General features: G+C 36.5%; 1 protein-coding gene across 3 annotated transcripts in view; it reads right to left on the bottom strand.

Annotated features, from left to right (window-relative positions):
* LUZP2 (leucine zipper protein 2) overlaps positions 1-25,271 on the bottom strand; it is a 132,610-nt gene that overhangs the window by 19,125 nt on the left and 88,214 nt on the right. For all 3 annotated transcript variants that reach the window (XM_064657198.1, XM_064657199.1, XM_064657197.1), the window contains exons 6-9: positions 21,218-21,280; positions 17,588-17,650; positions 7,127-7,201; positions 5,283-5,447 (exon numbers count right to left, since the gene is read on the bottom strand). In XM_064657198.1, the coding sequence (XP_064513268.1) occupies positions 5,283-5,447; positions 7,127-7,201; positions 17,588-17,650; positions 21,218-21,280 (366 nt within the window). The remainder of the gene's footprint in view (positions 1-5,282; positions 5,448-7,126; positions 7,202-17,587; positions 17,651-21,217; positions 21,281-25,271) is intronic.

Raw genomic sequence — 25,271 nt, 5'->3', positions numbered from 1 at the left:
TGATAAAGAGAGAGAAACATCGGAAAAAAACCCACTTCATAGGTGAGGAAAGAGATCTCTAAAATAATGATATCTGAAAAGTATGTAAGGGGATCTTCTCTTTCTCTGGTTTTGACAACGACAAGTCAGCTTGTCCAGAAAGCTGCTGAGCATCAAGGCAAGCCTGAGGCTGCTCTGGCTTGGGGTCCTGGCTTTAGACTGAGGCAGAATTAGGGAATTTGAATGGATGCTGTCCATGCTAATCCCAAGTTCCGTGTGAGACCTTTCACCATGCCTAAAATCTGGATTCTGGTGCTATTTAAAACATCCCTTAAGAAGCTTAAATTCTGTATACACATTTACTTTTTCAACCACTGCCTGGCAGTCACCCACAGTATTTTTAAGACGTTATGTGTCAGATTACAGGAAACTTTACAGAAACACCTGATAGGCAGAGACATTAATTTTAAAAGGGGATATTTGGAGTGAGTCTTTGGAGTAATTTTCATACACAGGCAAACTGATCTGCAGTTAACATCCACAAAAAGTGCAGCAATGAACAGTTACCTCATCAGCCCATCAGCCTAATTAGCCTTTCCTAAGCTCAGAGTTGAGGGTAAGGGGCCAGTCCAGCCACTTACACCCTGCAACAAATAGGAGTGAGGTCAAATAGTTAATGAAATGAAAGTAATTATAAAGATTGTGTCACTAAAACTTGAAGGGGAGTGATATTGTTCTAGGGGGCTAAATAAGACATGCCAGGTGCTTTTTTCCAATTTCCCTTGATCGTATTCGGGTAAAAAAACCCTCTAAAACTAATTTACTATCAAGATAATGTGCTAATAATGAAGACTTCTTTAAAGGAAGCAATAAAACCTAAGAGCTGCAGCTTTCAATTTAACAATCTCTGGTGTTAAATATTTTTCCGTCACGCAATAAAATTTTATTAAAAATTAGTCACCAAAGGAAAAAGGGCTGAAGAAAAACAGCTGTAGGAAAAGTTCTGTGGAATCTTTATGAGGCAACAGCAAAAACACGCTGAATTTAACGCAAATTCTGGAAATAAAAGGTATGAGAAAGAGTAGCCACAACCTTGTGAATCACCACTGGCATCAATACAGGATTATGGCTGCCATCTAGTTGATTACAATGAGAATAAAAGTCCATTAGCCCGAAGGCAGCTATGAAAAGCAGAACAGGAGAGACTTACATGAATAAATAAGTCATGCTAGTCAGGCTTCTGCAGTTAAATTACCTTTTATCTATTTAAAAACAAATTTCTTACTACATTAGCCTTACAGATACTCATAGTACCTCAGATTTCTATGAGATTTCTACCTTAGGAGACACACATTCCTTACTCTTTGAAGTTAAATCCTAAAACAATGGACAGTGTCATTTTTCAATACCATTTTATTCTCCTAATGTTTTTATGCATTAAGAAAGGGTTATATGATTGCATGTCATTACTGCACAGTACAAACTGTGGCTGACTCTACACTTAGTAATTGCTTTTTCCCTTTTTTTAAATTACAGTTTTCCAATCCCCTCGTTGAACACCGTGATCTACAGGTTACTGAAACTGCAGGTCTTGGTGATACCTCATTAACTCTGGCAGAAGCAAAGTTGGAGGAAACAAAAGTCAAAAAGTGTTGAGGCACCAGAGGCTGAATCCTAAGGCTTTAATGGAGCACAAATCTGTCCACTGCCCTCAATGCTCCAGCTGACCACGGATAAAATCATAGGATAATTAAGATTAGAAAAGACCTCGGTGCCCCAAGCACCACACCTATATGATTTTTATATTATATATATAAATATATATATAATATTTTATATATATATAATAAATAGATATATAACACTTTATTTATATATATATTACATGTAAATATATATGTATATAATGGATATGTATATATACATATGTATATATACACATATATATTATAGGACTCTTTGTCGTTTATATATATATATAAAATATTTTTTGCCCTTTAGGTGCACCCTCTGCTTCCTCTGATAAAGTTATGAGGTTACATGATATATTTCCCCCCAACTGTAAGCATATAGTTATTTCCAAATAACAACCCTAATTATATTTGTGGGTTTTCATAGATTCTTGAGCAAGAATTTGCAATTGCTTTGGGTAGCCTAGTCAGTGTTATGATTTTCATCCATTAACAACACTCTTTAAGCATCCAGGTCCTTAGGCACTCATCTGGAGAATAAAAAGGAAAGCAGAGTTTCATTCCTCCTCTGTTTTCATTTTTCTCTTTCATCATCACCTCTGTAATCGGAATGGGACAAAAAAACTGACAAGAGACAGATCTAATTCTCAACTAGTTTGAAAATCTTTTCCAATGGCTGAACATAAAATGGTTATTGGTGTGACATTACAGTGCAAAAGAAACTGTATAACAAGAAGAATTGTCAGTAATCCAGAAAGTTAAAACCCTCATAGTTCAGGATTAATGATCAGCCTCCTGGTTATGCTTGTTTTTACTTTTTAGTGTCATTGAACTTGTATTCACAGAGCCCTAAATCCCTTTGTCAATACTTTTGGCACCAGTACTGTGTTATACATGTCAGGTACATGACAGCTAAAATGGCTTTGAACTGAAATACTGGTGGTAAACTCTGTACTATAGGTTCCTGTACATTGCAAATATTAACTTATTTAAGACACATCAAAAAACACACCTCAGTCTTCTACTGCTTTTGATCACTTTGAGGGAACTTTTTCTAAGACTTAAATGTAAGAATTTCCCATTGCTACACAGTTTTCCAAATTAGTGAGTTATCCAGAACAACCACCTTTTTTTTTTTTCACTGATCCAGGCTCTTCTATGCACTGTTTTTCTAAGCCTGATTTATGCTTTTTCATATCCCTATTTTCTCTAGAAAAAACAAAATGTGTATTTTCAAGAAATCTGGCAATTTGCTTTCCTAGTTACCCTTTCTACACCACGTTCTTGTGCTAAATATCTCTAATGAGCACACAGGTATTATGGTGACCAATTATGAATAAAAATGTACAACCTACTCATTTGGACTTTTTTCTTTTTAATCAGGAAACACCCAGGGATGATTGTCCCCAAGTGATACAGTTGTCATACTGTATGATTTACCCTTACACAGATTTAAAATAAGTCTGACACTTTAGACAGCAATTTTTAGGCTGGATGAGAATATCTTAGAAATAAGATGCTTACCAGACAAATTATCATTTGTCCTCTGAAGCTGAAACTGCTGCTTATCAGGCATGACAAAATGTGTAAGTGCTGCTCCCACATGTTTAACTAACCACACACATTTATGCTGCCCTAAAAATACTAGCCTGCTATATAAAAATATTTATGCAAATCTAATAATAATAATAAAACAGAGAGCCATGCATCTGTAGTTAGAGTTAATTGGTTCGTCAAAGGAAGAAAAAGTCAAGGAGAAGATACCTAAGAATGGGTATGATAATAAAAAAACCACCTTCTATTATACTGCTGAAGTACAGAGAGTGTAATTCTGGACTGACTGTGATTCTTTGACAACTTGTTTCACAGCAGCCGATTTCAGTAGTTTTATAATCACAGATTTATAATAATGAGATGTCAACGTGTGGAAGAAGAGGATTGCAGACCATTATTTTCTTAGCCATTTCCATGTCATGTGCCAAGTACAGAGAAATGTGAGAAATGCCTATTAAAGAAGCAATATAACTTATTCAAGCACTTCTGGGTGCAGAGGACTAAATGCTGGTTTCTTGAAAGGCTGCAGCACAGAAACATGGATACGTTTTACCAAGTACAATAAACACAAAACCTATACAATCATTGAAAAAAAAAAAAAAGAAGGAAAATTACTCTGTTTTTCAGTTAAATATCAAAAATTTCATTCTAACCTCTGTGCTGTGTTCCCATATCCTTCATTCAGTGACAGTGCTACCTGTAAAGCCAAGGAGACCTCAAATTCCCCAAAGGCTCTGACCCTAAATCGATCCTAAACAGACATAAGGGCTTGCTTGTGTCTTATGTCTTGCCCTTATCCTTCAGTCCTTCTCTGCTCTCATGACAGGGGCACAAACACTTCCAATCTGAAGAAGAGCCACATTAATCAGGACAAATATTCTTCTAGAGATCCCAGAGTTCTGCTCAGCCTGTGTGACCCACAAAAGAAGAGTTTGCTCCCCTGCAGGACATACAGCCAATGATCTTAACCTGAATGAACACCAACATACTCACGTGCTGCTCCTGGTTAATACAGTGCTTTGTTTCCAGAGGTAATAATTTTGGGGAATGAAGGTTTCTTCCTATAAAACAGTTATTAAGGAACTGACAATCGTTATTGTAAGAGCAGCAACGTGGGATCCGGTTCTATAATTACATTCTGCTTTCTGAAGTTGTGTTTCAATTTTAATTACAAAGATTATTAATTTCTGGCTTCTGGCTCTGCGCTAACAGTGAAAACCAACAGCTGACATATACAAATTACTAATTGGCTATGAGTTAGCAATTAGTATTTATATCTCATTTTTGGAATTTAAAGAGGACATCGAAGTGTCCTTCAGTCATTCTTCTGTAAAACTTCCTTTTAACTGAAATCACAGATTTCTTCTTATATCTAGAATTCCTCTACTGAATCAGTTGAATACAGGAGCAAAATTCAACCCTGGAGATGAAATTATTAGGATAGTTGTTAATCACTGTAAATCTTAACTGTATTAAAATATTTGAATTTATTGAATCAAAACACTTTTTTCCCCTCATACTTTCTCCTAAATTGCCCTTCTCATCTTGGAATATAAGAATATTCCCTACACCCTGTTAACAAGTTCACAGATTCCTTCTGGCAAATTTGATTTGGTGTCCCAGATTATTTTATGCTTTTTATATCAAATTTTTCCACTGAAAAAAAAGCATGATAAGCAAAAACCATCTTACTCTTTAGAGCTGTATTACCACAAATTCACTCTCAGTGCCTGACAGGTAAATGATCCTGTGAATTAGCATCCTCACTTATTTTAAATGCAAATCCATCTTCCTTGCATATTTGCTCTGCAGACATGATCCATTCACCAAATGACAGAAGGAATTTTGTTCCTCAGCAAGAAAGCAGCTGCTCCCCAACATTAAAAAAAAAGTTTATTGACATCAGAGACGGGCTTAGAATTATCCTCAAAATTCATCCTAATCTTTCAATTAATTTAAAATCCTCCTTAGTTCCAGTTTGATGCTCTTACAGGACAAACTTTAAAAGATGTTTAAAAAAAACCCAAAAACCAACCACATCTGAGAGAGAAACTGTACCTTGGTGTTTGTCACTTGAACTGGAGCTCTGGAGCCCTTTGTAACTGGGGAATTCTGCTTCTCACTTGGTTGTGAAGGGATTAGATTTATAGGGAGGGGTTGATTGTGCAGAACAGAAGACAGGCAGAGCTGCACAGTGTCCTTCAGAGCTTTCAGCTGGGACTCCTGTGGAAAACAAGAAATCATCACTTCTCTAAAGATGTGTTCTGAGGAGCAGAATTTCTTCCTTTCTCTCTCTGCATTAAACCAAACACTTATGAGCAGCAACTGTTTTTTTCTTACTAATGGATGGAATTAAGGCTGTTTAAAGTATTTTCATACAATCAGGTTCCTGTGCATTACACACCAAACTGCACCCTCTTCCCTTTCCTCCATGTAGATCATCCATGTAGATCATCCATGTTGATGTTTGCAAATAATAAGTAAATATATTTTTTTCTGAAAAGAAAATCTACAAAATATCATACATTTATGTACGTGTATATATATATATATATATACACTTTTATGTATAATAGCCACAGAGAAGTATTGCAAAGAAACAGACTTTGCATGGAGTTTTGATTTACAGCATTCCAAATAATTGTATTTTTCCACAGGTTGTAAAGAGGAATTTTAATCCAACAAAGATGATTCCCAACAGAGATGACTTCCCTCATGAGCATATAACACTTTTGCAGTGTATAGTAAGGAAACCACAGGTCTTTTGGACAGTTAAGAGTATGTTTGTCCAGGTCCACTGCTGTCCATCAGGCCAAACTAAACCTTCTAAGTGGTGAAGAGCTTGCAATTCATGTTAGAACGCTGCTATTTTATTAACAGAAATATAGACAGATGTATTAATGAAAATAGAAGTCTATAATTGAAATAAGCTGAGACAGTAAGAACAGTGAGATAACGACAGCACTGAGGAAATCTTGTTTTTAAATCTTTGCTCCATGAGAGCAAGACACAGGTCAAATGTTAGCTATTGAGGTAATTTCCTGACACTCATTTCAAGGGGAGTTAGCAGCATCTGGCCTAAAAAGAAAACACCCTAGTTTTTATTCTATTTATTAAGAATGCACCTATAAATACGGGAAACATCAGCACATTTCAATCATCAAAGATTTTTTGAAAGATACATAAATCAAGGTATGCCATGGCAGAAGCTGCTAGAAAACACATGTGTAAGTAACACTACACATATTAATGACTACGTATTAACTATGAGAAATATTACATATACAATACAGAAGTATTTCACAGTTATCCTAAGCAATGGCATACACCATGTTGCTTTAGTTTATTTGCTAAGTTTATTTTTGAGACCATGACAAATATTCCCTGTTATACGTCAGATAAAGTTCCCCTGAACTGGAATCAATTATATCCCATAACTGGGAAAAATAAAGAGTGTTTCTAAAAAAAATAAACAATGCCTGTCAGTATATTTCACTGGTAGGATCAAAGACAACCATAAAAAGACTATTAATGCAGGGCACAATATGGAAAAATCAAAGAAATAGGAGATGGAATGTGTCGTGCTGGAGCGTAAATAAACTTGTGAGAGACACTAAGTCCACTGTCAGCACAAACTTAAATTCAATAAATATTTAAATCCATTAAAAATCAGTGCAAAAAAATATTTTTGGGCTGTTTCTTTCTAATTTTACCACCCTCCTATTAAACAACCTCACAGTTGTACTCAACTTCACGCTTAACTGACTTCAGCAGCATCACTCCCAAGGACCTGTATTTAAGTATTCACCTAAATCACTGCCAGGCTTTCATTTGTTTTTTGTCAAATTACACCAAAACATTCACAGCTGATAAACATGCTTACATTCCATTACAATTCTTACTTTGTCAAGGGCTGCTTTTTCCAGTTCATCTTTTGCAACTGCTAGTTTTTGCTCCAGATCTGTTAGCTGCTGTGCCTGTGGGAATAAAGGAACAGAAAAAAAGATGATGCAATCTTCAGTGTATTTTTCCCTGTAATTTTTCACGTGAGAGAGGAAAGGATATAAATTTTTCGAGTAATATATATTAATTTGGTCAGAACTCCTTGCAAAAGGACCAGGCCTTAAGGGATATTTTTTTTCCCTGAAAAAGAAAAGTACGTGGGAACTGTGCTCAAATGCGAATGCAAGTTTATAATAATTTCAATGTCAACAGCAAAATTAGTTCTGCACTATAAAAAAATTTAGTGTTATGCTATAAATATCCTTCTGGAAAATTCAAGGTATTGAAACAGCTTTTTATAAGTTTGTTCATTTACCAGACTTCTGAGAACAATTTGCAACACTATTTTGTGGTTTTAAGCATCGAGATACTCACATTAAACTAACTTGGCATAAAGAGAGAAATTAGAAGACACCCCAACATTCATGCTTGTAGGGAAATACACTCTGCAAGAACTTTCCATTTAAGGGAAGTTCCCAGATTCCTGCAGTTTTCAGCCCTGTCATTAATAGCACTACTCTGCATCCAAAAGGAACAAGGTACAGGTTCCTTTCACTGTTGTACTTGCAAAATAACATTGTTTTCCCTGTTCAAAAAAGGAACCACAGAGAAGGACCCTGGACTAACTAGTTACCTTTTTGTCTTTGAAATTCTAAGTAAACGAACATTCTGTACGTGCAGAGTAACTGGGTAAAGTTCTCATTTCTCAGATAAAGAGCAACACATTCTCTTTTTGTGCCAATATTTGCAAGCACACTTTCCCCTCAGCACCACCCCATGCTCACCAGATTTCTGGAGTTCATCCCCAGCCAGATACTGTTTTCTTGACAGACTTTTCAAGACCTCATGCACTCTGCTGACTGCAGTGTAGCTTAATGTACAGGTGACTATAGCAGAGCTCAACGTGTAGCCACACAACATAATTGATATATAAACCCTATAAAAGTGTTTAACATGGTCACAGACAACGTTTGAAAGGTTGAACTTAAGCTTGGGTCTATGTGATGCAGAGACACCTCTCATTAGATACTAGAACTAGACATGAAACTGCTTCCATGTCAAAAAGCAAGTTGGAGAAAAAGTACTTAATTTCTTTAATTGACGGTTTCCCTGATAAAGGATTACTACATTGCAGTAACACTGCTCACATCAGAAAAAAAACATTTCTGGTTTATGGTGAAAAGTTATTCTTCCAAAGGATGGGCTCATTTGTATTAGTGAAGTCTTCCTGAATGCATCATTTATCAAGACTTGTCCTTATTTTTCATAATCCTGTCGTATTTTGATGGACTAACATTTGCTGTTAACTTTCATGTATATTTATTTTATTTCACAGAATACTGAGCAAAGAGGTCACTGACATCAATCCAAATGACATTAAGTGAGAATAAAATTCTGGCATTAAGAACGCATTTCGGCGAACTTGAAAGTAGTAATATTTATTTACATCTTGGTTCCAAGACTGCAGAAAAATCAGACTTTTTTTTTTGAAAACTTTTGTCTATCAAGGCTAAATTCATACTGCAATAGTTCCACTGCCACTGGAATTTACAAGTTTTTTTTAGGAAGCCTAATTCAACTAACATGCCTTGGATACTGAATAAAGACAAAATACCAGCAGGACTACACGAGCCCAATTCTGAGAAGCTGCAAAGAACCTTTAAAAAGACCAGCCTGGAAAAATTAAAAAATATTAAGTTGCTCTTAGGTATTCCTGTAGAATGAGGTCTTAGAGAGGAAACAGTCCTATTCTTTTTTCTTCCATCTTTGGGGAGTTTGGAATTTTTCAGTCCTGCACATGATGAAGTTTTTTTCCATGCTACTGGGCACAGTCAAAAGCATTATTATAATGAAACAATTTGGAAAATGCCAGTCAAAGTGCCAATCAATTACAATTTGATATCAGTAGTAAATCTCATTTTAGGGGGAGCTGGACCAGGTCTGTAAGTTGATTGAATAACTGTGTGCTGCCAGTTAAACATGGAGCTGCTGCTGCTGCACTTAAGTAACCTTGTCTCATGGTGGCTTTTAATTAGCCTTGTCTCAGCTCAGAAACCCAGGCTAGCTATTTAAGACCATATCCTTAAGGCCACATCCTCGGAGTCACATATAAATTTTTAAATGGTATTTTTCAGTTCATTAAAAAAGTCACAGTTCTTCACGCTCAAAGCTGTGCTGTAAAAAAAAAATCTGGCAATAAACTAATAGACCTGAATTACTAAGTACTGAAATGGTGTTCTCATTTTACATATATGTGATTTCCAGAACTGCAAGAAACCTTTTAAAAAAGAGACTTGTTTCAGTGAGGATACATAATTCAATGTCCTTACTGAGAAATATATATGATAACAACGCTAAGTAGTGTTTTTCCTGAGTCAAGGACTTTTTTTGTTGCTGTGGTCTGCCAGTGAGGAGGTGCACAAGAAAGCTGGGAGGGAGCACAGCCAGGAGAGGTGACCTGAAGTGGCCAAAGGGATATTCCAGAGAACATCATGCCTGGTATATAAACCAAGGGAGTTACCTGGAAGGAGAGTCTAGGATTGTTCAGCGGGTGGTGGTGTGCATCTGTTGTTTTTCCTTGCTTGTTTTTTTCCCTTGCTTGTTTTTTTTTTCCTTTTGCTAACATCATTATTATGTACTATTATTATTATTATTACTATATTTTACTTTTGTTTCATTTATTAAACTGTTTTTACCTCAACCTACAAGTGGGCAGCTGCCTGGTGCTTAGTCGCAGCTGGGCTTAAACCACAACTTCCTGAGCAAAGCACACATAACCCAGATAAAACTTTCTACCTGCATTTTAGTAAGGTTGTGAAAATATACTACACCACTAATCAGGGAAAAAAATAATTGCCTACTACAAAAGAAACCAAATAAAAAAAATAAGCCTTGTGCTTCGGGAAAACAGGTAGTACTCAGTATACAGTGACAAAAGACCATGTAACAAAAGATCATGAAATGTTGGTTATCCTAACTATGTTATCTCAAGATAGCTATCTGAAAAGTAATCATGCCATATCTTACCAATCAAACACCAACTACAGAAGTTTATGCAACAGCCCTAATATATTTTATAAAAATCAACGAAGAAAATTTCAATTTCCTGTCTCTCCCAGGGGCTTCATCTTCTGCTGAGAAAAACAATTCAATAATATCCTGTCTTAGAGCATTTTTCTACATCCAATAAGCAGCCTGATCTAATCACAAATAATTGATAAAGTGAAAACCAAAATCATACAGGCAGTGATAAAACTGCACAAACATATTGACTTGATCAAGGGAAAAAAGTCCCAAAGTGAATAATCAACCAAAGAATTCTTTAATAAAAAGCATCATAAGCCTTCTCCCTTGGAATGGAAAAAAAAAAAAAAAGTAGCAGTTTCTAAGGCTGAACTGCAACATTGAAGAAGAGCTCGTTATACTACAAAGTAGAAATACCTTAAAGATCCAACAATCTGTATCCTTAGAGACTAGAAAATCTCTATCCTTGGAGGTCAGAAAAAAAATCTGTTCTCTCTCATGACACATTAAGTTACAAAACTCTGCACACCCAAGGCCATGATCAGGCAAAAGACCCAACCTGGCCCAAAGTTCATATCCAATCCTATAATTCTCAAAAGACCAAAAACTGAATTCTGTAAAACTATCACATTCTTAAAATCCACAGGTAAATAGAATAATCTTCATAAAACAACCTCAAACATGAATAAAATCTATACTCTACTTCTGTTTCCTCAGCCATCCATGCATGGAGAACTGAATAGGGAACTAAACATATACTGATAAAACATTCTAGTGACATCAAACCAGAACTCTGTGTGCCAAAGAAAATGGGGTTTACCTAAATTTACCCTGACAAGGTGGGAAAACCAGGATGACAGTCACTAAAAGCAAGTATAAGATGCTAAATAAAACCAATAATGATCAGTAAAACTAATACAGAATATAGAACAATAGGGACGAATGACCCAAGATGTTATTACCACTGAATATGTCATTTTTTTGTAGAAAAGGCAAAAAAATACTGTGGGTATAGACCACAAAAATCCTTTTTACTCTGCTCAGCATGAGCGAAATGTTCAGCTCGAATTCAGTGTCCATTTTAGGACACTGCAAAGAGACCAAAGAAAACAGGTTCAGGTGTGATTAACGTGAAGCATTAATGGTGGGCAAATGTGCAGAGAAGGAAGACTGGGAAAAAAAAAAATCTATATAAGTTAATTTAAAAAAAAATATGATAAGACATAGGATAACTACAGCAAAATAAGCAAAATATTGCTTTAATTTTAAAAAAACCCTACTCTCCAGGTCTGTGAGAGACAGCATGATAACTACCCAGATTCCATTGCAGTATTTTTCAAGACATATAAGAAAACATTTTCTGCTACTAAGGCTGACAGACTAGAAGAGACCAAAGCAGCAGAAATACGTAGAATTCGAACTGCTGCAGGTTTCTATAAAAAAAGCCCCATTAGATAAGCCTTGTGAAAGAATAACATGGATACAACAGAACCCTGTCAGGAGTCAGAGAATATGGGACATCCTTCCTATTTTCCGTAGCCTCCGAAGAAAAAGGTCTTTTGCCACAAGTGAACCAGTGCAGATGGGACTGCCACGTACATGTAGAACTTCTGGTCTCAGTAAATACAAAGTAGTTTGTCTTATTTATGTGTTTAAAAGGAAAAGTCTGTTGAGAATATTTTCAGACTCCTCATTTCATCATCTATCAGAGTCTGCCTTTGTTGTGGGCGCTTTTCATTTAATCTTCATCCTTTGCAGGAAAACACAATCCAAAGACAAACAACCTCTTTTTGCTGATATAATCAACCAACAATATATAAGCCATGGGAGGCCAATTATGTTAAATTTATCAAATAGAAAACATCATAAATAAATAAAGATATAGCTAAACAGAGGTTCAGCTTGCTACTTTCTACTCAGTCATCATTTCTGACAAAGTCAAGGGAAATTTTTTGACAGCATTTTCTTATCTGAAGTCTTTAATAGTTATTCTATCAAAACAGTAAGCTCAAAAGTATTACACATTAAATGTATAATAACAGGAAAGTCGCCTCTTCCAGACTCTCTTCAGTTGTTATGCTGTGTGCTGAAGTCAGCCTGTAGCTTATAGAATTTGTTATCCCTAATAAAGCCACTGTTGTAAGATCTCTGGAAAAAAAAATTACTATCTCTAACATTTTTGCATTACACTTCTGTTTACAACTGATATTTCTTAATAGTTTTTTCTGGTTTTGATGTCTTTCCCAAGTAGCTTCGGTGAATTTCTCAAGGGAGGCGGCAGAAGATCCAGATGTTGAGGAAATACATTGGATGAATAAACACATCACAGTGTGAAGATCCTGTCTGAAAGCCAGAGGAATTGCATGTTCTCTCAGGGAAGTTGATATGACAGGCCTGTAAGGAAACTGTCCTCAATTTTCTGTTATCATCTCCTTTCAGCATTGAGCTGCAGAAGTTTTATTCACCCTTACAGGGCAGTGTAAAAGCAGAAAGAAAGATAAGAGCATTCTTTTTTGTGCTAAATAAATGAATGTATAAATAAAGCTTAAGTAAAACAATGTTGCTTTTTTTTAAAAAAGCTTTCCTGCAATGAAAATAGGAGTTTTATGGTACTTTGAACATAATGAACAATGCTTTAAAATCTATTAAATGGACTAATCTTTCAAACATGCAAAGTCATCTGAATTCTGCTGTTGGTAATTTTAATACATACAGATGGAAAACATGGGGGAAGTGGATGTACATGTGAGAAATGGGTGGATTTGGCTTGAGCCTGACCACCAGCAGTAGAGAAAAAGAATTGTATTGGAAAACTTGAAACTTGCATCTTCACGCACGTGCAAGCACAAAAAGTACTTCTGTAAAAGGTTATCACAAATTTAAAATATGTAATCAATTATTTCAAGCCCAGACAACAATTTTAATGTTTACACAAGTTCTCTGTCAGGTTAGGTCTTTAGTGGTTTTCTGTGTGGTTTTTTTTTTTCCACTTTGTTTTTCTTTAACCATTTCATCTCTTTCTCTGTATGGAATGCAGATTCTCACTGTCTTCATGACAGAAATAAATACTTTAAAACTCTGGGAAATAGGTTTACTGTGGCATGTAACTTCTGCTAATAGTGAGGAAAACACATATGGTGGCATCAGTTTTACCCTAGAGGGAGGAATGGCATAAATATATACCACATTCAGTCAGTATGATGCAAAAATAATTTCACACAGTTTTGTTTATCTTTGACTCTATCACAGCAAATTATTAACATTATTTTCACATATCCAAATAATGAATTGATTCATGTAGAACTGCGTTTGCCAAAAAATTTGGAAAGCGGTTTTGACTACAAATTTATTACTTTATATTACTATAAAGGTAATAAGGATTTGTCGAGGTAATAAGTTGCATTATTTGTTTTAATGGTCGATGGTATTGGCTGGCTTTTTCAAAGTTAAATTCTGCCATGGAACAAAGATTAAGTACATTGGTAGGCCAGGTGCAGTTAGTTGTTGCTCACAATTGAACTTTATATTGTTTGGTGTTGGTTTTTTTTAGGACTATCAATATATTTCGTCTTAGAATTTAAATAACAAAAGGGAAAAGAGATGAAGCATTAAGTGAAATGTCTGAAACTGATGCAGAATCTGTAGAAAATAGTAAAAAGATGTACCCAAGCCATAGCACTGAACCATTGTCACCCTGTACATGTACAAGAGCGATTTCAATAATACAAGATACTTGTATAATCTGGTAGTGAAAAGTTATTGGTAGATTTTTTTTCTGCATCTCCTGCTACTATCAGATATAAATGTTTGCAGAAAAAAACCAAAATATTTCTAATTCTTTTATAATTTAGTAAAGCCTGTGACTTCTAGGATAACATAGCCAAATGATTGGGAAGAGAGTTAGCAAAGAAGGAGTAATTTAAATAAGAAGTGGTCATTAATGCCTGAAATGAATGCAGACCTTGATCTAGCAAAACACTTACGCTTAGGAGTACTTCACTGAATCAAGGGTTTAGGACCATAATTAAATTATTGCAATTAAGGGTGGTCTCATTCAGAACCAGCAAGTACCTACTTACAAAGGTAACGACAAAATTAGGAAGACTGAGGGGTAATTTTTATTAATAATTTCTTATTTTTCTCATAATAATACAAAGCAAATTTACACTTTTTTTTTTGAGCTCTTTAAGGACACTGCATGCTTTAAGAGACTGAAGTCTGACAAAGAGACAGTAGCTCAAATTCTAATCTCACTAGAGATACTGACAACCTCTACAGCCTCCAGCACATCACTTAATTTTTGTGATGCTCATTGCTTGTCTTCCACCTGGCTTTATATCCCATAGGGAGAGTTAAAAAAACATAAACATACATACATATATGCTCCATAACTAATCAGATAGACCACAAAACACTTTGAAAACATAAGGAGAGTAAATACACGCCTAAAGTGATGAACTAGTATTTACTACCACCTGTTAGCTTGCTGTCACACAATGTTAAAAGCAGATATGATTTACCAATTCACTGGAATATTAAAGGAGAAAGCTGCCTTTTCCCCCCTTTCCTCTTTCTCTCCCGCTTAATTCCCAGAGGTCTAGTTTGGTACAGAGCCATTGACAATAACAGTTACCAGAATTTAAGTAACAGTCCCTTGATGTTGATTATGCAAAACAAAAATCAAAACAACCCCTTCCTGTATCACATCTATCTGCACAATTAATTCCTTCACAGAAAGCATTAGTGCTTGGGCATGGACTGCAGCATTCTCTCATGCCCTTCAGAAACCCGATAGCCAGCAGCTCACATCCTTCTGGTGAACTGCTCCAAGAAGCTCAGAGCTATGTGGAGAGCAGAATTCCCTGAAGTTCCTCAGTAAGGCAAACAGAAACCAAGTTCAGTGGGGTGGGAAGGCGGTGGGAGGGCAAAAATGTAGAAGTCCAGTGACAAGACAGTAGCTAGCAGCCAGGATTTTATCCCAAACATTCATGCTCTGTCCTGGCAGAAGACTATCCATCCATTTCATTTATCAGAGTTCCGAATAAGAGCTTCACAAAACAGACTCAACAGCTATGACAACGTTAAATCTGCTACATTTCCAGTATCAAAGTAACCAGAAATGAAATGCCACCTGTTCTTACCCAAATCTAGCAGCCTCTCTCTGATCAAGCAGACACTTAAAAGGCTTTCCAGCCTGTACCAAATAGCTTCTACTCTGCTCAGCGTGTCTGTCTGCAAACCTGAAGCACACACAAACCAGCACACTGAATCCACCCTCCCCCACATCTCACACCATGATTTAGGAGGGCAGCAGAAGTTTTCTGCTCCCTTTGCTTCATAAATCAAATTTCCTTAGTCAGGAAAAATACTGACGGATAAACCTGCACAAATATTTCTGGCTACATGTAAAGGATGTACCCAATTAGCAAAGCAGGCAGTCAACCTCATACAGAACTGCACGTGGTCAGGAGATGTTCCAAGTGTTTGCACACCCAGTTCCCAGAGAAGAACCCAAGCTACCTACCTTGGGACCTACTTCCGAGCTGGTGGCTCTAGTATTCCCTCATAATCAAGAACTGTGTTTATTCAATACAAGTCAAGGACTTTAAGGCCTAATTCATGTCATCAAATGTAGTCTCTAGGAAAAGACAACTCTCCAAGGATTCGGAGTGGAGACTATGATGCAGGCATTCATATCCAGTCAGAGGAGACCCACATCTATTCCCTCTCACACTAGACACACTTCCTCTATTAATATGTAACTCTGTCCCTGCCTTCCACCCCAAACCCCTGTTCCTTCCATCTGTACCTGAACCAGCACATTGTCAGAGTTTACTGAACTGGGATCAGGATTTCATTGTCCATAGGCCGGTGACTTGCCTATGGAAAGCCTATCCCATGTATTCATACCTTCATGTGCCTTTTTTCCCTCTCATCTTCTCTAATTTTTTTTTGAGTGGGTAGTACCTAGGAAGAGTTCCCTTGCTAAGCATTACTATGCACCCTGGGAGATAATTCAGATCTGGTTTTGGGATCACTGTGTATCAGCATCATGAAAACAGCAAGTAAAAAGTAATGCTGAACAATTCCTCTGCTTCAGCCAAAGAAAAGAAGCTTTCACACCAAGGCAAGATTAGAATTCATAATCTTTTCCTCTGCTTAAGCTCTCAATTATATTGAATTTGAATTAAGGTATGTTATTTTTGGTAATGTTAGCTGGTATTAAAATTTAAATGCCTAGATGTGTAATATGCCTATTCTTTTTGTCTCTAAACCTATTTCCCTGGTTTTGGTCTTGTGATGAACAGAACTAAAAGTTCCTGAAAAAACTTGGAATCAACCTATGCATTAAAAAAAAACAACACAGAAATCACACTGTGTATTATAAATGCCCTACGTTATTCCATCTTTACAGTACTGTATATACAACAGAGAGAGTTAAACAGTTCCAGAAGGCAATTTGGACCTCATATTGACATGAATGACTTTTTAAGTAATTCTAGGTATAGTCACTCTGAAGATGACTACTTAATCTTCATCCTTTATGCTGGGAATAAAAGGGCTACTCAATCAGCAGCCTCCAGTCAGGTGACTTGCATCTCTCTCCTCCTCCTTTAACAGGGATTAATTTCTCCCTTTGTTAACAAGGAGCAAAGTTTTTATTTTTTGTCCTCCCCCCTTCTTATTTTTTTATTTTTTTTTTAAATGTGCTAGCTAGACAGACGATTCATTTAGATTGTTGAAGCCACAGAAGTTTCTTTTTCTAGAAGCTTCACATCCAGGGAATATTACATTGCTCGAGCTTATCATAAACACAAAGATTTACTTTCAGTGTTGACAATAATTGACTTTGCCACGGAGGACTGCTAATTAAAGGAAAAACAAGAACCATCTGTTTCTATGATTCAGTTAGAAAGATGGAAAACCTGTTACAGAATGTATGGAATAGGGCAACAGGTTTTGTTCATCAGCAGTAAACTAGAATGGGAGCACGTAAATACAGGTACTCATAAACCAGATACTTGCCACTGCTTTTGTCTATTTAAAAGCAAAGACACCAGGAAACTTTTTGGGCTCAGAATCTTCTCTTCTTTGGCCCTGCAACCAATTTAATAAAAACACCGTCCCTGTTTCATTGTTTTGCATGGAAAAAAAGAAAAAGACAATATTTCTGAAAATGCATTATGGTATTAAGTCTGTCTTGGTGCTTTAAGCTGTTTTCAGAATGAAATTATTCCTTAGAACTGCAGTAATAAAGCCAGCTTTCATATTCCTAGATTATCACAATACGATATTAACGCTAATATTTTAGCTAACTATAGTGAAATAAAACTTACCTTAAAAATCAAATCCTTTTTCCCATAACGAAGCTCTTTCAGCTGGGCTTGGATCTTTTTTGACTGAAAGTGAGGATGATAATAAAGTCAGGTTTAGGGGTGTTTTTATTTTAAATATTTACTTTAAAGATCAGAAAAAAAAAAGGTAGTGAGTTCTGACAACAGCAGAATCTAGATCAGCTCTAAAATGCAGAAACCCCTTACCCCCCAAATAATTGACAACTGTTTTTCCTGGTTGACATGTCAAAACCAGCCAAAAGTATCAAGGAAAATATAAACTGCCACTTACCTAAAGCACGTAAGTGAGGGATATGAACAGCTCTTGGGCTCACACATTTTATATTTGAGTTGTTACTAATACTTTCCATGAAGGGTACCTGAAGTGAGCAATCCTATTTTTAGGGGTATAAAGGCTCCAGAGGATTGCACAGGTTACTCTTTGTAAAAAAAAATAGGGCACTCCAGCAGGTATCCAAACGAACTAGGTTCTCAGCTTGTAACCATGCCCTTGAAAACAGGCAGAGTTATGCTTATTTATATCAGCTCACGATGATATTTATTTTAAATCTTTTTACATTGACCCTTAAAATAATTCTAAGTAATAGCCTATGTATTATTTTTTTAAACAAAATATAATAGAAATGGATTCTTTATACTAAACCCAATTATCCGAGGAACAATATCTCACCCTTTATCTAAGAATCCTGTCAAAATAATAACTTTTTAAAATAAAATCCACAGTTCTGACTGATATTCAATATGTTTTCTTGTATTAGTTAATGCCAAATGTTTTGAACTCCTTTAAATGTATAGAAGACTATTTCACATTTACTGAAACAGTGTATCCATAAATGTAACATATTACAAAGGTAGTAATAAATTTCATAAACTGAATTTCACAAACAGAAATTTCTGGAAAGATTGGATGTCCTTCCAATTGATGCAGTCCAGTTCAGTGACAGACTTTTGGGAAGGCTGAATGAATCTAAAGATGAAATTTTAGAGCCTGCCTTAAATATTTAAAGAGTGAGGCCGAAATGGTTATGGTATTCCATAAAATCTGAACCAAATAGCCAAGATCAGTTCAGTTCAATTAATTCTTCTGTGACTTTATCTGCTGGTATTTCATCCAACAGCACTGTCCTCTAACCTGGGCAATGTGACTGATAGAGTTATGGAATATATTCCACATCACCTAAATTAAAAAATATTAACCAACTTTATATTGTTCTAGGGGTCATGCTTAAGAAAATAAACAGTCTCTGTGATATACAAGGTATACAAAAAGGCTGTAGAGGAATCTGAGAGTTAGAGTTAAGGTATCACTCATTTGCTAAATATCAAAGCTGTGATGAAATTAAGAGTCATAAAGCTAAATGCATTCAGTGCTCACATAAGGGACTCAAAAAGCACACATATGACCTGCAAGTCTTCGTGATACAATTTGGTCGTTTTGGGGGTTTTCTCTGCTTTGAGGGAGAGGACTTACAAAACTGACACCTCTTAGTGCAGTCAGACAGAGAAATCCTCATTAAACACGGATCTCTAAACCACAGCATCTGGGAATATTGCCCTGGCATGTGCCCATTTCCGTGTCCTGGGAACACCAAAATTTGCACCACCCTGCCTTCCTCTCTCCAGGGCTCTGACTTCTCAAAGAAAATCCAGCCATGCAAAGTGTGCAGGATCCCAAGCATGTTCCCATGGATGCTACGGGACAGCAGGGAATCACTCTGTTTGCACTCAGCCTGGGGGAGCAGAACAAAGCAGGAGCTTCCTGGTGGGCTATTCTACCACCAAAGGGCTTGGATCTAATAACTAAAAGGATATTGAGTTATTATTTAATTAATTAAATGCAGAAAATACCTTGTTTCTCTGGTTGGCACAACCTAACTGGCAAAACGACCACAAAAAAAAAGGATGCTCCTGCAGCATCTTTGCCTGTTCTAAAGGTACTAACAAGCTTAATAGCCACGAATTTGCCAGGATGATTCATCAAGCCAGAGATTCTCACACTTTAAAATACACTCACAATCTGCTACTTAATGTAGGTTTATTTTCCTGAAATTTTCTGAGAGCCGGGGCTTGTCACACTACAGTGCAGTTAAATTATTCTTAGGCCTCATCTTTCCAGACATTTATGTTGCAAATATTAAAAGGGACATAATCAGAAAAAAGACCATCAAGTTAATTACCAAAGATTCAAAATATTATGCAGCTAGGTGTGGTGGTTTGACCCTGGCTGGGTGGCAGGTGCCCACCAAAGCCACCATCACTTCCCTCCTCAGCTGGACAGGGGATAGAAAATAGAACAAAAGGTTCATGAGTTGAGATAAGGACAAAGAGAGGTCAGTCACCGATTACTGTTGTGGGCAAAACAGACTTGACTGGGGGAAATTAATTGAAATTATTACCAATCAGAATCAGAGCAGGACAACGAGAAGCAAAACAAGTCTTAAAAACACCTTCCCCCCACTCCTTCCTCCTCTCAGGTTCCACCCCCCTCTTTAGCAGCACGGGGAGACAAGGAATTGGGATTACTGTCAGCTAATCCCATGTTTCTGTTGCTGTTTCCCCCTCAGCTCCCAGCAGTTCCCCTGCTCCAGCAAGGGGGAACAGGTTTCTGTGGGAAAGAGTCTTCTCAGACTTCTCCAGTGTGAGTCCTTCCCAATGGGCTTTATTAACTTTATTAACTGCCCTAGAATGACTCCTTCCCGTGGGATGCAGTCCTTCAGGAGCAGGTTGCTCCAGCAGGGGTTCTCCATGGGGTCATAAGTCCTATTATTTCCTACCATTGGGTATTTCTCAGAAACTTGGCCTCCTAAGTATTGACCTCTAAGTTAAAAGGTAGAGACTCTGATGAAGAAAACACGTTCAACCACAATTATGGAAATTTTAGTAAAGATGTTCTGCCTCTGTTTCATTCAGGCAAGGTGCAATGACTCTCACAGAAATTATATATGCAAAAGCCCAGACTAAAATAATATAAATGAGTAAAACAGATTCACATGTTGTAATATCTTTTTTTTAATGAAAAGTTAAATAATTAAAGGGGCTGCTTGAATGAATGCAGGTACTTCTACACTGATCTATTTGCCAACAAATAGGGTTTTTTATCACTGACTATCTTTTCCATCTCACTCTTCAGTAGAGGGGAGATTTCGTTCCCACAATTTCATAAAGTGACCCTTTTATCCTTGAAGTAATGAAACATTCTAGGAATCAATAACAATAAATTTTGCCTGTCTCTTAACTTAATTTCAGAACAGGCATTTGGCAATTCCCATCTTAGTCTAGGCATGGAGATCAAGGAAAGTAAATCGGTTTTATATATGTTATAGATGCATAATAAATCTGCAGAGCTATATCATAAGCATGCCCAAATGATTTCACTTGTCTAAGACTTGAGTTTGCAGCTCACTTTCCAAAACATTTGAGCTGCTTCTAGTGAAGTCACAGAAATGAGCTGGAATGAGAGTACTTTAGGAACGCTCACATATATATAAAATATATATTCTATATTCTGGTATGTGTATATATATATAATATACCTGAACCTCAGTAAAAAAGGCTTTGATGCAAACTTCTTTGGGTTATGTTAGATTTAGAATAGAGAGGAACCTTCCTTACCTCCTCTGCATGAATGCCACAAAGCTTGTTTCCTGACAAGAGCTTGGTTTTGAGGCTTTTGTTCTGAGGGGGAGACAAGAAAAAAACAAAATGTTTATTAGTGAGGGTTGCTGAAATATTGGCTATTTGACCACACTGGCTTTATTTTCTACATGGATAATACCTTCAAGTCACCAACAAAGACACAGGTAAGACAAAAGAGATTCATCAAGGCACAACACTCCCTTACAGAATTCTAAAAGGCTATAAAATTTGCTTTAAGAGGAACAGGACTGCTTACAGAAACCTTCCAACACACTCTGGCAACTGAAAGTAATTTAGATTTAATACTCTGAGGTACAAAAGGGCAGAAAAAACCCATCTGATCGTTACCTGGTGTCAACTGCACAGCTCAGTATCATTTTCAGTAAATCATTTTAACAAGTGAGTAATAGGGCCAAGATCTCATCACTTGACCTTGATGACCAAATTCGTGGGGTCTTTTTGCTAAATTTCATAATTTAAAACCACAAGTAATCAAAATCTGTAGAAGGTTAGCTACCTGATAAAACATTTCACCTAGTCAATATGCTTTTTCATGTAGGAGTTTTAAACGTATTTCTTCTCATTTTCAGGGAAAATAATAAACCTTGATAAAATGCATTTTCCATAGTCATTCTTTTTGCACTCCTCACTCATATTATCCCATAATTGACAGTCGAGAGTGAAGATTTCTCTGCAGTGAGAACATCTTTCAAAACTGGTTAGAAACAGAAGCATTCAATGAGCAGATCTTCAGGTGCTGAACACAACGTGTTTGACACTAAAGGGAAATTAAAAGAACACCAAAACTAACTGAAACTAACTGCTCCTGTGCTAATGAGCTGTAAATACACAAGCAGAAACTGAACTCCCGACATTTCAGGAATATATGTTTATTATTGAATAACAATAGCTTTCCTGAAGATTGTGCACAAGAACAAGCTGTCATTAGAGCCAAAACTCTAATTCCATCCAGTTCAAATTTAGGTCCACATCCCACTGAGACACTGGAAGCTTTAATTCCAGAATTAGAAGCTTTGAGTTTTCCTTGGAAAAACCTGTCTCATTGAAGCAAATGCAAAGAAACTCAAATTCCATGTGAAACCTCATTTGCTTGATTCCAAAACGAGGAGATGTGACAGACTCTGTATTTCAGAACCAAAGTAAGAGTGAGTTGTAACCCTTACATTTTTACTCATTTATCTTCCTTTCACCCAATATATCTATATATACACATCTCAATACCTATACACATTATATATATATAATATATGTATATATATATTATAAGTAATAACTTCTAATAGTACATTACTATTTCACAAGTAACTTCTACAGGTGCTGTTTTGAGGAGATCCTGCAGTGACCCAGAATGTGTGTCAGCAGGACACATGACGGATTAGATGGTTGTCGAAATTTCCACATCAGGCCAAATAAGCCTGGCAAACGAATATAGTTAAAAGAACTTGCCCCACACCAAAACTTGATGAAAATATTTAAAGTTAGGAGATGAAATCCATTTTGGAGGTTTAGCTAGGTTTAACATGATTTACCAGTCCTGTTTCATTATCCAGTCTATTAGCAACAAAAAACCCCAGCAGGGTTATCAGAATGCAGGCAAAATAGTCATGGTTTAATCTGAACTTAATAACATTTTTAGAAATGAGAGCAAGCATTAAAAGTTACTATCATCAAGAGCTTAATAAGTAGGATCTAGACAGAGCAGGTGACAACTTCTTGCATACAATTTGAGTGATTTTATGTTACTTCACAAATCAAGTCACTGTCAAAAATAGCTTTTTATCCTGAATAATAGTGCTAATTTTTATAGCAGAATGTGAAGTATACCAGTAAAAACATGTGAACAAAGCCCAGTGAACATATAACAGAGCCCAGTGTTGCCTGGATTCTGAATTAAATGTAGCAAAATGAGAATTCTAATCAGCTACATATCCTAGAAGAATATGCCCCTTTTGCTATAAAGGGGCTATTCAAAATCAGACTAATTAATCAATGAAATTTCAAGTTTACAAATGCCTATTGATTCAGTATAGAAGTTCTGACTTCCAAGACTTACATGGATTCAAGATTATGCTTATTTTCCTATTAAGAATCCTTCAAAGAGCAACAACAAATAAGTTAAACAAGAATTTTACACAGTTTTAATTTCAATACTACATTTGTTACTAAGTACTTAAGCAGAAAAGGTCTTGGGCATTTCAAGCTTAAAAAATAAGGAATTAAATAGCTCATTGATACCAATTTTAAAATTATATGGAGTAATGATTTCAGTTAGAAACGGCCTTTTAGATGTAGAGAAAGAATACCATTATATTCAAACTAAATAGGTGTTTTAATATAAATGAGTGTCTAAACAGAAGAAAAATACAGAGAGGAGGCCTTAGGATTCTTAGGAAAACAATAACCATGATGCCAATTAGAAAACTTGGACAAAGGCTTGCAAAGGAAAGCAGAAACTGTACACTTGAAAGTTCAATAGAAGCACTTTTACGGTTGCAGCTTTAGTTACTTCCTCTTCTGCAAAGTCATTTTATAAAAATCATTAATTATGTAGCTACACATTGCATTTTTTTGTAATTTCTCCATCTGATTTAGCATATACAGTAAATATCTCATAAGACAAGAGTCACAGTTTGTAGGCACTGGCAACTGTGACAAATTTAAAGGGGTTTATTATCATCATAAATCTGAAGTTAGGGGGATTAACATTTATCTGATGAATCATATGTTCTACTAACAGAGGGCTAAACTTACACCACCAATGTCAAAGCCACAAATTTTCAGATGTCATTTTTTGAAGTTAGTTTATCTTGACCCCTGGTCACACAATGAGTGCTTTAATACTCTTCTGTTTGTGTTTCATAATTCGAAACACCAGTGTTATCTACTTGAATCAACATCAGGATCTAAACCCAGAATGAACAAATACATAACTTAGACATCATCAGCACAAAGCAATTTAGTTTGTCTGCTGGCCTTTGAAAGCAGAGGATACGAAGTATGTTCAGGGGAAGAAAATCACTTTCTCTCTCAGAAAATTGTATTCTCAGCAATCAACTGCAATTCAGACATTTTATCTGAGCTCTGACATATTTTTTTGTTGTTGTTGTATAGAAGATAGATTTGGCTGTGCTTCCCCTTGATGAATAGTGCAAATCAAACCATGCTGAACCCCTGCTCATCACTGGAACATTTCCCTCTAACAGGCATTACATTTGAAGAAAACAACCAAACTCAAGAACAGCAAAAAACCCCCAGACTCTGCTCAGCTGGAGTGTTGGGAACAACTGCCATGACGAACTGCCTTCCATCTCCCGTGAAACCAAAGTGCTCCACTGTGCCCTTAGGAGACAAATCAGAAGACAGCAACAGGCCAAAATGAAACATCTGGATTTATCTGCTCTCACAGCATGTTGGTATCCAGTTTGCTCTGGATATTAGCTTTGTACTTCACCATGATGAAAAACGGTTTGTATCGCACGGAACAGGGCGAGTGCTTTAATCCCAGCTGGGTTGGCTCAGCCCTTCATCTTCCTGAGACAGATAAACTGAGCTCCCTGCACTCTGTGAGGTTTTCCAAATAAGACTTTAAGAAGTGCATTTCTACCTGTCATTATGGCCAGTGAAGACAATGTGACTTTTTGGCCTCGATATTCTTGAGGAGGTTTGAGCCTCTTTTCCCTGCACTTTTTCAGTGGCCAAGTGTGCCAGACAGCTGAAGGACACTGCCCCACCAATGTGATGATGCATATTGGGGCTGCACACTTTTCAGATCTGGCTGGATCCAAACTCAGAAAGCACCATTGTCCTTCCAGCTCTGAATTCCTGGGAAAAGCCCACTTCCACTACGGTCAGGCTTCAGCCTCTCGGTGCTCTGAAACCTCAGCCTGTGCTGTTATTTAGGAGGCACATGCAAGGTCTGAAGGCTGACAGCCAAGCTGGTGGGTAACCCCTGCAAACATGGCACATTACCACTGTTGTAAGCTTAGACACATTTGGACTGTTTTGTTCA

The sequence above is a fragment of the Pseudopipra pipra genome, chromosome 6 (assembly GCF_036250125.1).
Source record: "Pseudopipra pipra isolate bDixPip1 chromosome 6, bDixPip1.hap1, whole genome shotgun sequence".
Lineage (NCBI taxonomy): Eukaryota > Metazoa > Chordata > Aves > Passeriformes > Pipridae > Pseudopipra > Pseudopipra pipra.
The sequence above is the reverse complement of the archived record's forward strand: the minus strand, read 5'-3'. Positions and strand labels throughout refer to the sequence as shown.